The sequence below is a fragment of the Pyrus communis genome, chromosome 8 (assembly GCF_041283825.1).
Source record: "Pyrus communis isolate YQ-2024b chromosome 8, ASM4128382v1, whole genome shotgun sequence".
NCBI classification, from domain to species: domain Eukaryota; kingdom Viridiplantae; phylum Streptophyta; class Magnoliopsida; order Rosales; family Rosaceae; genus Pyrus; species Pyrus communis.
In genome coordinates, this window is record NC_142572.1 from 2361744 (window position 1) to 2373700 (window position 11957).

At 32.4% G+C, this 11957-nt stretch overlaps 1 protein-coding gene across 4 annotated transcripts; it reads right to left on the reverse strand.

Annotated features, from left to right (window-relative positions):
• Positions 1 to 159: 159 nt before the first annotated feature.
• Positions 160 to 10504, reverse strand: LOC137717778 (agamous-like MADS-box protein AGL11). Of its 4 annotated transcripts, none has more exons than XM_068457258.2 (9): positions 10272 to 10504; positions 8591 to 8822; positions 4486 to 4570; positions 3518 to 3579; positions 3189 to 3288; positions 2985 to 3026; positions 2856 to 2897; positions 537 to 694; positions 160 to 414 (listed from the first exon to the last, which is right to left on the reverse strand). In XM_068457258.2, exons 2-9 carry the CDS (start codon positions 8770 to 8772, stop codon positions 411 to 413), a joined length of 675 nt encoding a protein of 224 aa, XP_068313359.1. In that variant the 5' UTR covers positions 8773 to 8822; positions 10272 to 10504; the 3' UTR covers positions 160 to 410. The 4 variants fall into 4 exon arrangements, with proteins under 4 accessions (XP_068313359.1, XP_068313362.1, XP_068313363.1 ...); XM_068457261.2 differs by having other exon boundaries at positions 4486 to 4567; positions 10272 to 10411; XM_068457262.2 differs by lacking the exon at positions 160 to 414 and having other exon boundaries at positions 533 to 694; positions 4486 to 4567; positions 10272 to 10411.
• Between the last annotated feature and the right edge of the window lie 1453 nt (positions 10505 to 11957).

Sequence of the window (11957 nt, forward strand, 5' to 3'; positions counted from 1 at the left end):
GGTTGGTTGTCAAGAGCTTCGTTAAAGCGTGATGTGACGCCTATGTGGACGATAATTGTGCAGTGACATGGCACTGTTCCCCCAAGCATAACGCCATGAAAGAAACTGAGATAACCTCTCTACTTATTTCATCTCATGTAACGAATAGTTCATCATCACTGCCATAATTAAGCTAATTAATTAAACTTATTGAATACCAGATCATAGTATAGTAGTAATTATTCTGGGTAGTACTGGGTACTAAACCCCAAAGTCATATTACAATCCTTACAAATACATAATAAAGCTAGTAATTAGAAAAGTTGTTCATCATAAGAGAAGATATATCATCATTATTATCTGGATATAATTAAGATGATTGAGGTAGCATTTCCTGCATTTGAAGATTCTGCCTTCAAAAAGCTAATTAGCTACCTGCACGTAAACACAACAAAATATTAAACTCAAGAAGTTAAGATACAAATTTTCTGTTTTATTAGTAATTCTGTACGAATTAAAGTATATATGTAAGGAGAAATTAGTAATTTAATGATTACCCAAGATGGAGATTCTTCTTGTCTTGCTGTGGGAAGGTAGCTCCTCCACCCTCGATCATATTCTGGCTAAAGAAATTGCGAGAAGCTAACGCCTGGATCGCATTCATCTCTGACCCAGGAACCATGTTTGCTTGTTGAAGCCTCTCAACTTCTGATATCTGATCATTGATCCATCGGAAAATTAAACATCAAATATATATATATAGGCCTTTTATGTACAGGGATCCTTTTTTTTTTGAAAAAAAAATGGTTATTACGGTATAGGGCCAACTCTACATCGAATTTCAACGATCCGAACCGTTTATTTTGTTAGTCTCGATTTATAGATCATCCTTACAAAAATTCAATTCAATTCGAAATTTCTGATTTTATTAGGTTCACCTCCTTCTTTTTGTTACTCCATTGATTAAAATCCTATTCATTTTCAATTTTTGATCAAGGTCCTTGACTATTAATAACATCATTAATTATTTGAATAATAAAATATTTTTATTTTTAAATATTTTCCTTTAGTGTTTAAAATGTTACAATTAGTATATTTAGGGGGGTGTATTCAATTGGGATTTTAAGTTATTTGATTCTTTTAATGAATCTAGGGGTATTCAAGCATGATTTTAAGTGATTCTCTGAAATTCAAGATGTATTTAATTAGAATTTTAAGATAGTTTATTAAAATCTTTAGAAATCTAAGTGTATTCAATTAAGATTTTAAAGAAGTATATAACATTCCAGGTGTATTCAATTAGAAATTAATTTTAAAGAATTGGAGAAAGTTGATGAATTAGAGGGAATTAGAGAGATTTCGTAGTGTATTTTAAGTATCTACAAATCTCACATCTTCCCATGAGATTTCGAGGGAATTGAATCAAAATTTTATATGAAATCTCTACAAATCAATTGAACCGCATAAAAATCCATGGATTTATAAATCCATTAAAATCTCTCAAATTCTCAATTGAATACACCCCCCTTATTTTTATTGTCACATCCCTGCCCGGGCCCCCACCACATCCCGAACTCGACTCTACCGTAGCACGATATTATCCGCTTTGGGTCCTGACCACACCTTCACTGTTTTGTTTATGGGAACTCAGACGAGAACTTCCCAGTGGGTCACCCATCATAGGATTGCTCTAGAGCGAACTCGCTTAACTTCGGAGTTCCTACGGAACCCAAAGCCAGTGAGCCCCCAAAAGGCCTCATGCTAGGTAGAGATAAGAATATACACATTAGGCTTAGAGGATTCACTCCCCTGGGTGATGTGGGATATTACATTTATGGCTAAATTTTTTATCATATATTTTTATTTTTAGTTTGTACCTATTTGTAATTTGCAAATATTTTTTAATTTGTACCAATTATCTTTTCATTTTTAATTTGTACCCATATATTAGTTTCTTTTTGTACCCATATTTTTTAAAGTTTTATTTGTGTTTGTACCCAAGTGTATACCGTCACGTTACATTGTATATTTAATCAATGACAGAAAAATTACATACGGTATATTTATGTTTTATGCCTAAACTTTGTATCATATATTTATATTTTTAGTTTGTACCCACTTTTAATTTACAACAATTTTTTTAAAATTTGTAGTATTTTCTTTTTAGTTTTATTTTGTACCCATGTATTAATTTCTTTTAGCGCCTATATTTTTAAAAAATTCATTTGTACTCATAATTTTCTAATCTTTTATCTGTACCCTAATTTATTTATAATGTACCCATTCTTCTTTATTAATGTACCACTTTGTTATATGTGAAATCTACCATTTTTTTTTGTAAAATGCACCAATCTTTTTAACACTATGGATACATTCTTTTGCCATTTATTATTTCCTATTTTTACTTAGTTTTTATCCATTTATTAAATCAAAATGTTTGAATTTTTTTATTGTAACCGTTTCTAATAATGAAGGATTTTAAATTTATAGGATTATAAATCTCATAAAATATCAAACAATTAATGTCAAAACTATAAAAATATAAATATTAATGGTAATATAATGAGGTGTACAAAGTCAAGAAACTTTGATCAAACTTTGAATACTATTAAGGTTTTAATCAAAGAATATTAAGGATTAGGGACCGCATCCAAAGTACCCCTATATATATATATAAAAAAAACTTAAAGGACTGCATGCATATCAGTTATTTTCAGTGGTTTTGGTGCTAAACATGCATGTACAGATAGCGTCAGCTGATCGCACAGATGGGAAAGTACTTTCTTCATCTGATGATTATTTAGTTTCGGCATGCATTTTGATCAAAACTACTACTTAACGTATACGAATGCTAATCTCTGCGCATAAGCATTTACCTTAGTTCGAAGATAAACATTTTCGTTTTCCAGCTCAATCTCCTACGTACATAGCAGAAATAATTGATGATCGTTAGGGCATTCACTTCACAGAAAGAGGGCAACTCTTGTATACAGTAAAAGGTTTACCTTTTTCTGGAAGTACTCAATCTCTGCAAGCAGCAGTTCATGCTGTTCTCAAGCATACCAGGAAAAATATCGTATAATCAATTGCGAGGAGAGGAAAATGAAGATGGCCAATTTCTAAATTGAAAAATACGCTTATGCAGCATTCTTCGAAAGCCATCAAGATCATATAAATCAATTGTTTGACTGAATGAATTAATTAATTACCTTCTTGGACCTGATTCTAGTAATGCCTCGTTCAAGCCTATTCTCCACCTGCTTTAGTTCTTTCATACTCAGAGTGCTCAAGGCATCTCCCATTAAGTGCCTAAAATTAAGCAAACAATATTTGTATTCATCCATCATCTATACATATTACTGCAATATACTGCCTTGAGGTGCAAGCTAGGGCAATTCTATAGAGTATACTTTAACTTTAAAACTGCTGTTCCATTCTTGTTGTGTGTGGTAACTTTAAATTATATACTAAATGTAATAGTACTTTTCCAGTTCCATGTACAACTTAAGGGTTGATGAATATATAGATCGAGGATCACCTGTTAGAGTTCTGCAGCATTTGAATCTGTTGCCTCAGTTTTGCCGATTCCTGTTGATAATACTGCATATCGAGACAAAAGCAAACAAAATGCATGCATGAATTGTTAGGTTCATATATATATATATATGTATGTATGTATATATATATATATATATATATGTATGTATGTATGTATGTATGTATATAATATGGAGTACTAAGTACCTTCGCTAAACATTAATTAAGAATACATATATCCAGATCTTTATTTCAAATCTTTAGAATAAGTGACCCAAAGCATAAATTACAACTGTGCAAGTTAGATTATTTCAATTAGGAGTCGTTTGATAATTATTTCGATTTTTAGTTTTTAATTTTTAATTTTTACTTTTTTGTAAACTGAAGCTCATCTCATAATTACTTTCAGTCTTCCATCTTTTTTTTCAAAATGAAAATAAAAAACTAAAACTTGAAAGTCAAATCTTGAAAACCCAAAAACTAGCTTACAATTTTTAGTTGAAAACTGCAAAAATGAAAGTATTAATCAAATGAATTTTCAGTTTTTCAAAATAAAGGTTGAAAACGAAATGGTTTTCAAACAGCCATTTAGTTTCAAATTAAGAAATGAATCACTTTATTTATATTGCAAAGAGAAACTTATTCTAAAAGATCGAAGGGGAAACCTATTTATGATTTTATTTTTCATGTGAAACAGAAATCGTGGTTGTTACAAAATTAACCGAAAAGGCAGCAAGTATTACTGTCAATTTGACAAATGCATTATCCAAAGTAAGTTGTAAGTTCTAACCCATTAAGTAGACGAAATATAAATGTATCAAATTTCAACAGAAAATATATACAAGGTTTATATATGTGTGTATTTATATCTGGAATATACAGAAAGGGCATGCAGCAAGTATTTTAATATACACACACATATATAATATCAGGTTAGGCCTAACAACTAATATACATAGAGAGATATACCTGAGCATTAATTTCAGTAACAGAAGTTGATCCTGTGCTATCTGAACATGCCTTCTTGTACCTCTCTATGATGTTTCTTATGCTGCTGCAGGTCAAAATATTTAAGTTGTGAAATGTCAATAGGAAATGCAGATGTGAAAACTCAACTTCTTTTTGAAATAAATTCATTTCACATGAATCCACAAAAAGAAGCTAGGAAGTAAAAAAAGAGTTGATGATCCATATAGAATAATTACTCCTACTGTATATCGATTCATAATTTTGAAAATTTCTTTCATGCATGCTACGTAGCATTAATAATTACTCATACTATATTGATTCAAATTTAGAAAGTTCTTTTATGCTACGTAGCATTGTGTATTGGATGATCCAAATTGGTTTAGATTATTATTGTAGTCCCGTAAATTTAGACTATTCCAATATTCTTAGCGTTTAATGCTAACACATATTACATTGCATCTAGACCCTCTCAAACCAGCATTAAACCCTAGCCTCCCTCTCCTTCTTCATTTAAACCCAAACACTATTCCAATATTCTTAGCGTTTAATGCTAACACATATTACATTGCATATAGATATATAGTTGGAAGTTGCATGTTATTTTTAAATGAATAAGGTGATATATATAACCACATATATAAGAGTTGTCAACGAAGTTCAGCTTATAGACTTTTAAGAGTGATCTCAAATATATAAAATATTATTAGATATTGTAAATTTCTATTCCATGACAAAAAATGAAAGGTCATCTTTAATCATGGATGATTAAATGTAACCCTTGACTATATACTTTAGCCCTTCAAAAATCAATATTTTAAGTAAAATATAGGGTTAAATTTTTCCAACTTCAATCATACATGGTTAATTTTTTCCATCTTGAAAAACCAATTGGCTTACCATGTACTCTATCTTTAACTAAATTTAGTCTTGTTTCTTTTAAGCAGATTCATTTTAGCTCTTAGTTGAAGACGAAGTTTACCCAAATTGGGACTATAACACTTGGCTGAAGACAACCTAAACACTAGACACGCTCTAGAAAAGGATTCATAAAGATTCCCATCACAATTGGCTTTGTTCAATAAAAAAACTTCAATTGCAAAAGTAACCTCATGCGATTGCGAGGTGTCAAACAATGAAGGGGGAACTGAAATTAAGCACATATATGTTGGTGGAGATGGGACATGAGTGAGAGATAGGGCACACTGCCTTTGGGAATAAATTAATATATCATATTAAACAGGAAAGCACTATATACATGCATGGCACTCTCAAGTCAGTTCAACCCCTTTTGTGGAGGTCAATAACATATGCACTGGCCACCACGCAGCCACAGATGTCAAATCACAAACAAGACACTTCATTTTTCCGGCTTTGAGAAAACCTTCTTCTTGTTTAATTAACATTTTTCTTCCTTTAAAAATTAAGTACGGTACGCGAAACTCCCCATTATTCATGCAAACTTGCAAAGATTAATATGCACATCTCTTCAATGGATGCTTTCTATATATATTAAAATTAAACGATCTGACATATATACGGGAAATTTAAAACATATATTGAACATTCTTGAAATATATATACAGCCTCTTCGAATTTTTCTTGTTTTAATTACCTCTTCCTAAATTGCTTGAGATTCATATTCTTTTGGCAAAGTGACAAGTAAATATAGATAGATATTTATGTTATTAAACTATAATTATTAGAACAAGGAGATCCAGTAGTATGTATGAAAGTTAACCTTTTAGAGTGAATACTAAAGTGAAAAGTTGAAGAAAATAATGTGCATGCATGCAGATAATTAAACATAATTTCTTCACAAGAACATCAGAAATATATATGGACATGATAGATAACAATGCATGCAGATGCAGTCAGCAGAGTCGTCAGTTCGACATCAACATCAACAGTCGAAAAAGAGTATAGGTGGATCATGGATGGGTCAGTTAACTTTTTCCATGCATAACCCCCACACTCAAGCAGCATGGCACGTGCACGCCACGCTTGCCTTATCAAAATAGAAACCCTAGAACTAGAACATAAAAGTAAAACACAGAGCTAAGAGATTCATATTCTTTTTGCAAAGTGATAAATAAATACATACATATTTATATTATTAAACTATAAATTATTAGAACAAGGAGATCCAGTAGTATGTATGAAAGTTAACCTTTTAGAGTGAAAACTAAAGTGAAATGTTGAAGAAGCTTTCTTCTAAATTACAGTACTGCGCTCAATAGCTAGATAAAGACAAACAGAAGGGTATGAGGGTTTGAAAGCCAGAAATGGAAAGGTAAGACCGTCGACACGGTACCATGATCGCAATGCATGCCACTGCACAGACAGAGAGATTCAAATAGATTTGCAAAAATTCTTGGGTGCTCTGGAGTATAGGCCTCGTGTGGCAACTCGGACTATACTGACTATTTCAGTCGGATAGAATAAATAGTCATCGGATAGTATTGACTAAATTAGTCGGACGTTTGGTGAATGCCGGACTAATGACCGTATTATTTATTATGTGTTTGGTACTTTTTTTTTTTTTTTACCGATACTGTGTTTGGTACTTATTAATAATATTTTTAAATTGATAATTAAAAAAAAATGTGTTTTTAAAAATAAAAGTTCACAATCCCCTAAAAAAAACGAAAAGCAAATAAAAAATCATCAATTCTTTCGCCACAATCATCGTCTTCCTTTTCTTTCATCCACCAACCAATCACATTTGCAAAAGCAAATCTCCAAATTATTGATCGTAGCTTGCTCACCCAGCAAGCAGAAGGTCCGTGTCCATGCTTTACAAGGGAGTCAGTGCAGCCAAAAACCCAGGTGAAATATAAAAAACCCAATTTTGAGTTTTTAATCCATTGAAACCAAAACCCAGATGAAATCTTTTTCCAGTTTTGAGTTTAATCACCTAACATCGTGAAAATCAAATAACAATTAAGCCAAAAACCCAAATAATGTCTCTCCACAATAGGAACGGCGTGACTTGGATACGATCTGCCACCTCTGGTTTTCCGTTCAAAATTTGCTTGATGCTAATCGGAGGTGGGGATGGAGAAAGAGGGAGAGAAGGAATACCTTAGTTGAGAAGGAGTTCCCGATGTGTAGAAGTAGATGGCGAGATGGTTGGAGCAGTTCGTTTTTGCTTTAGCGTGAAGTTTGTGAACCCGACTAAATAATACTAAGGACAGGATAAGCAAGCGGGCATAAGGGGTATAAAAAATGGTGGGGCCAGATTATTAATCCGGTGCTTATTTAGTCCAAAACTCACCAAACACCTGTTTCGTATTATATAGTACTATCCGATGTCTTATACGATGTGCCAAACGAGACCTAGGTGTTTTAACTATTAGATCTTCATTTTTGTATTTTTAAACAAAGAACTTATGGTTAGTACCCGATACTCCCGAGTGGATAATCTGGAGCACCCAAAAAAGTCCCATTGTTTCGTAACACTAAGGATGAAGAGAAGGAAGTCCCAAACGCAACCAGCACTGGATTCTTGTGGAACAAAGTAGATCCAAATCAGTGCAAATGTTTCCTTTTCATTCACTTTTAGGTCTTTGAGAAAACTGTGACTACATTGGTACTATAAGTACCATATATACAACAGTAACACAAGCACACATAGAATAAGATGTTGAGTTTCTACTCATGCAATTCTCTCATTCCCTAAACTATTATAATAGTTTCAAACACACACAGACACAAAAGCTAGTTAATAATTGAGTGTATATTTTGACAAGAATATAATCTTCAATATATATGTTGCATAGGGACGAGTGATATTTATTAATGACTCAGCTTTCGAGCGCATAAATTGTAACCAAAATGTAATTAATTAAGGAATGTGATATCCACACATCCTATTTTACTTCTCACACATCTTTTTAATTTTCGGCCATCGAATTGGATGAATTGAAGAATATCAACAGACATAAATTATTAAGAGGTGTGTGAGAAGTAAAATAAAGTGTGTGGATAGCACACCCCTTAATTAATTAATCAATGCATGCATGCAAGTGAAGAAAATAATTAATTAATTGATAAGTGAAGTGAAGTTAAATAACAGTTAAGGATGAAATTAGTTATAGCGTATTACTTGTTGTTAGAGTACTCGTAGAGACGGCCACGAGTAGAGAAGACAATGAGGGCAACTTCAGCATCACAGAGAATGGATAGTTCATATGCTTTCTTCAGCAGCCCATTTCTTCGTTTGCAGAAGGTCACTTGCCGATTCGTCGTGTTCTCGATCCTCTTGATTTCAATCTTTCCCCTCCCCATCTTAATATCTAATTACTGTGATCGGATCCAAGAACTAACCAACCTTCTGCCTGTATACATGAATGTATTTATACAATATTAATAAATAGGAAATGTATTGTATCAATTTCATATAGATCGATGCTGCATGATTAATTAAGACAACAAGAATTAATTCAGAAGAAAAGAGCAGCTAGCATATGTATATGACTAAATAGAAACTAAATTGCTAAATAGAAAACCCTATAAATCACTTAATAGAACAGACTGAAAAATAATTAAAAAAAAATAGAAGAGAATCCTCTTTGAGATATCTCCTTCTCTCTCTTCTCTAGCTAGCAAAGGGAAATATAACTAGTTGCAAAATTAAAATTCAGCAGAATGAACTCTGTACATACAACGATTAAGGAAACATTTTCTAATGGGGGTTTGATCAAATACTGAAATTAAAGAACTTAACCCACAAATGCTAACCTTAATTGATTTGACAATTTATTATGCATGACCACACTAAAATGAAAACCCAAGAATTATTAATTCAGAGGAAAAAGATTTGGATGTGTGTGTGTGTGTGTGTCATGTAGAGGAAAAGAAGAAGAAGAAAGACGGTGAATCGGGTGATGGGATAATCTAAAGACTGTAGATATTATTAAGGATTAGTGCGTCAGAGAAAACAAATAACAAAAGAAAATGGATCAAGGAAATAAGACAAAAACTTGACGAGATCTAGAAGTAGATCTCAACGGAGAAGTATGTAAGGTTGTCATAGAAAAAACTCAAAACACACACACACACACACACACATATATATATATGCCCTATACACACTCTGGTACCAGAATCTACAACATGCTAGCTGAAAAAGATTTTGGTAGTCATGCACCATTAATAATGGTGCAGCACCCTTTATTGGGAACTCTCTCTCTCTCTCTCTCAACCTTAGGAGAGACACCGTAACTAAACATTAGCTAGATCGAAGTTAGATGAAGAAAACTGAGGGTGAAATCAAATTCAAAGAAAGAAAATGAAGAAGAAGAAGAAGAAGAAGAAGGTTTTGCAGATTAAATAGAATTTACACCTATATATATTTTGGAAAGCCAAAGGCCTAAATTTATATAAAAATGAAGTCTCAGTTATTTGGTTCTTGATATCATGTCCAATATTTACGAAAGAGTAATTAAAATAGTTGACAGAAGAAAAAGAAAGTGAAGAAAGTCTGAAAGATGAAGCAACAGATCATGCATATGATCATATATATTGACCAAAAAAAGATCATATTATCATATATATCAAGAACACTAAAACCCAGAATTTCTATGCAAGATAAAATAAATAAAAGAGGAAGAGAAAATTAGCAACAACAAAATGCTTCGGAAACACAAATATATGAAATGTGATACGATGAAAAATAATTATCGTAATTGGAAAATAAATTTGTTTTATTTTTCCGTGGAAATGATGAGATGATTTTGTTTAAAAGAAGAAGAAGAAGCTGAGCTAGGTATCAGAGAGATCTTTACTCTAGGTTCCACTACTCCGTTGGATCTTCACCTCAGCTTTCGGAAAACTTCTGATCCCAAAGAAGCCAAAGCTTGTGGGCAAGTCCTCTTTTCCACGCCAATTATAGCTTCTTTCTTACCTTGTCCAACTTTGATATTTGTGTCTGTGTGCGTTTGTGTGTGGAGAGATTTTTCACTATGATCGGCACACGAGAAGAGAGAGAAAGGGTTAGCCTTTTCCCGAAATGAGATACAAGATGTGGTTGTTTGAGCTGATTTGAACAGCTTTGCAGGTTCAAATTCGATCCATAAACTGCAAAGTTTTATTTGTTCCAATGTTAGTTGTTTATAATTATTTTGTGCAATTATTAAGAGCTAGCCTGACTAAAATGCCCTTTAAGAATGGAGAACTTACATCAAACGGGTTCACTATTATCGTGACGTACGTCTCGTTTAAATAAAATAATAACATGTGTAAATTTTCAACACATAACATTATATTTTTGAATCCAAACATTACATGACAGTGAATCCGTTATTTATAAGTTGCTCTTCTTCAAGAATATCTTTCTATCAATCTATCTTAGCTATATATAGCTAGCTAATTAACAACTCATCACTTGTATCTAATGCTTGTGATGATGAAATTAAAGTGTTTTCTGGCGATCGAAATATATGTGAGGAATTCCAGAATGTGCCAATGGAAATTTATTACCGTTTGGCAGATTAGGGTATGATGCTTTCCACGTACGTTTGCACTAGGCTTGTCAACAAATAGAAAGGGAAAAAGAAGTCATTTCGAATACCACAGCTTGTTATTAATTTTGTCCCAAAAATCTGAAACCTCAAGTTGCGTAGTATTTATCGAGTTCAAATTCATGACAGAATAGTCAATTTCTCTCAACCATTTTTATTTTGTCCTTAATCGAGACTTAGTGGACAAGTTCATCAAATTATGTCTAAGTGTGTGGTAGGGCTATTCTCATTGCCTTCTTGCTATGATTTGCTGCAGGTCTTGGTCAAAACTGTAGGTTCTTGATGAGAATTGAAGATCAAGACACTAGGGTTTAGATTTGATCGAGGAATTTTGGGTCCAAATTTAACGCAGCGTGACAAAGAAAGAATATCAAACGATAATGTTAAAGAATAATAAAGTTGTAATCCACTAGAAACTATGAAAAAACCTCAAAGTTAATTGATAGAAATTATGAAAGAAACAAGCCTAGCACCCTAAAAGTGGTTACTCTTAAACATTACAGGAGTTCAAATAGGAAAAACATTATAAAAAATAACAAAATACTGAAACATCCTGATGAAATATTTTGACAAAAAAAATAATCCTAAAATCTTAGAATCCTAATAAAACATTATAAACAATAGAATGCGGCCGAAAAACCCCATGTCATGGCATAGCCCTTTGGGTCTATTTAGTGGGCTAGATGAGATTGAGTTTTTGAAAGAGAATTGAATTGGCAGGAATATGTAAGACTGGACTTGTACTCATGTATAAGTATAGGTTAAATAACTCACTCTATTGTGGATTCATAACTCATTATGTCCAATTATGTCATTATCTCATGTTAACACAACAAACAATGGACTAATGATATTCTTCTTCTTCAATTTTACATTTAATCAATGCAGAAATACTAGTAGTATTCTTCTTCACTTGTAAATAAGAAAATTTTAAGTTTAATTACCGTCAAA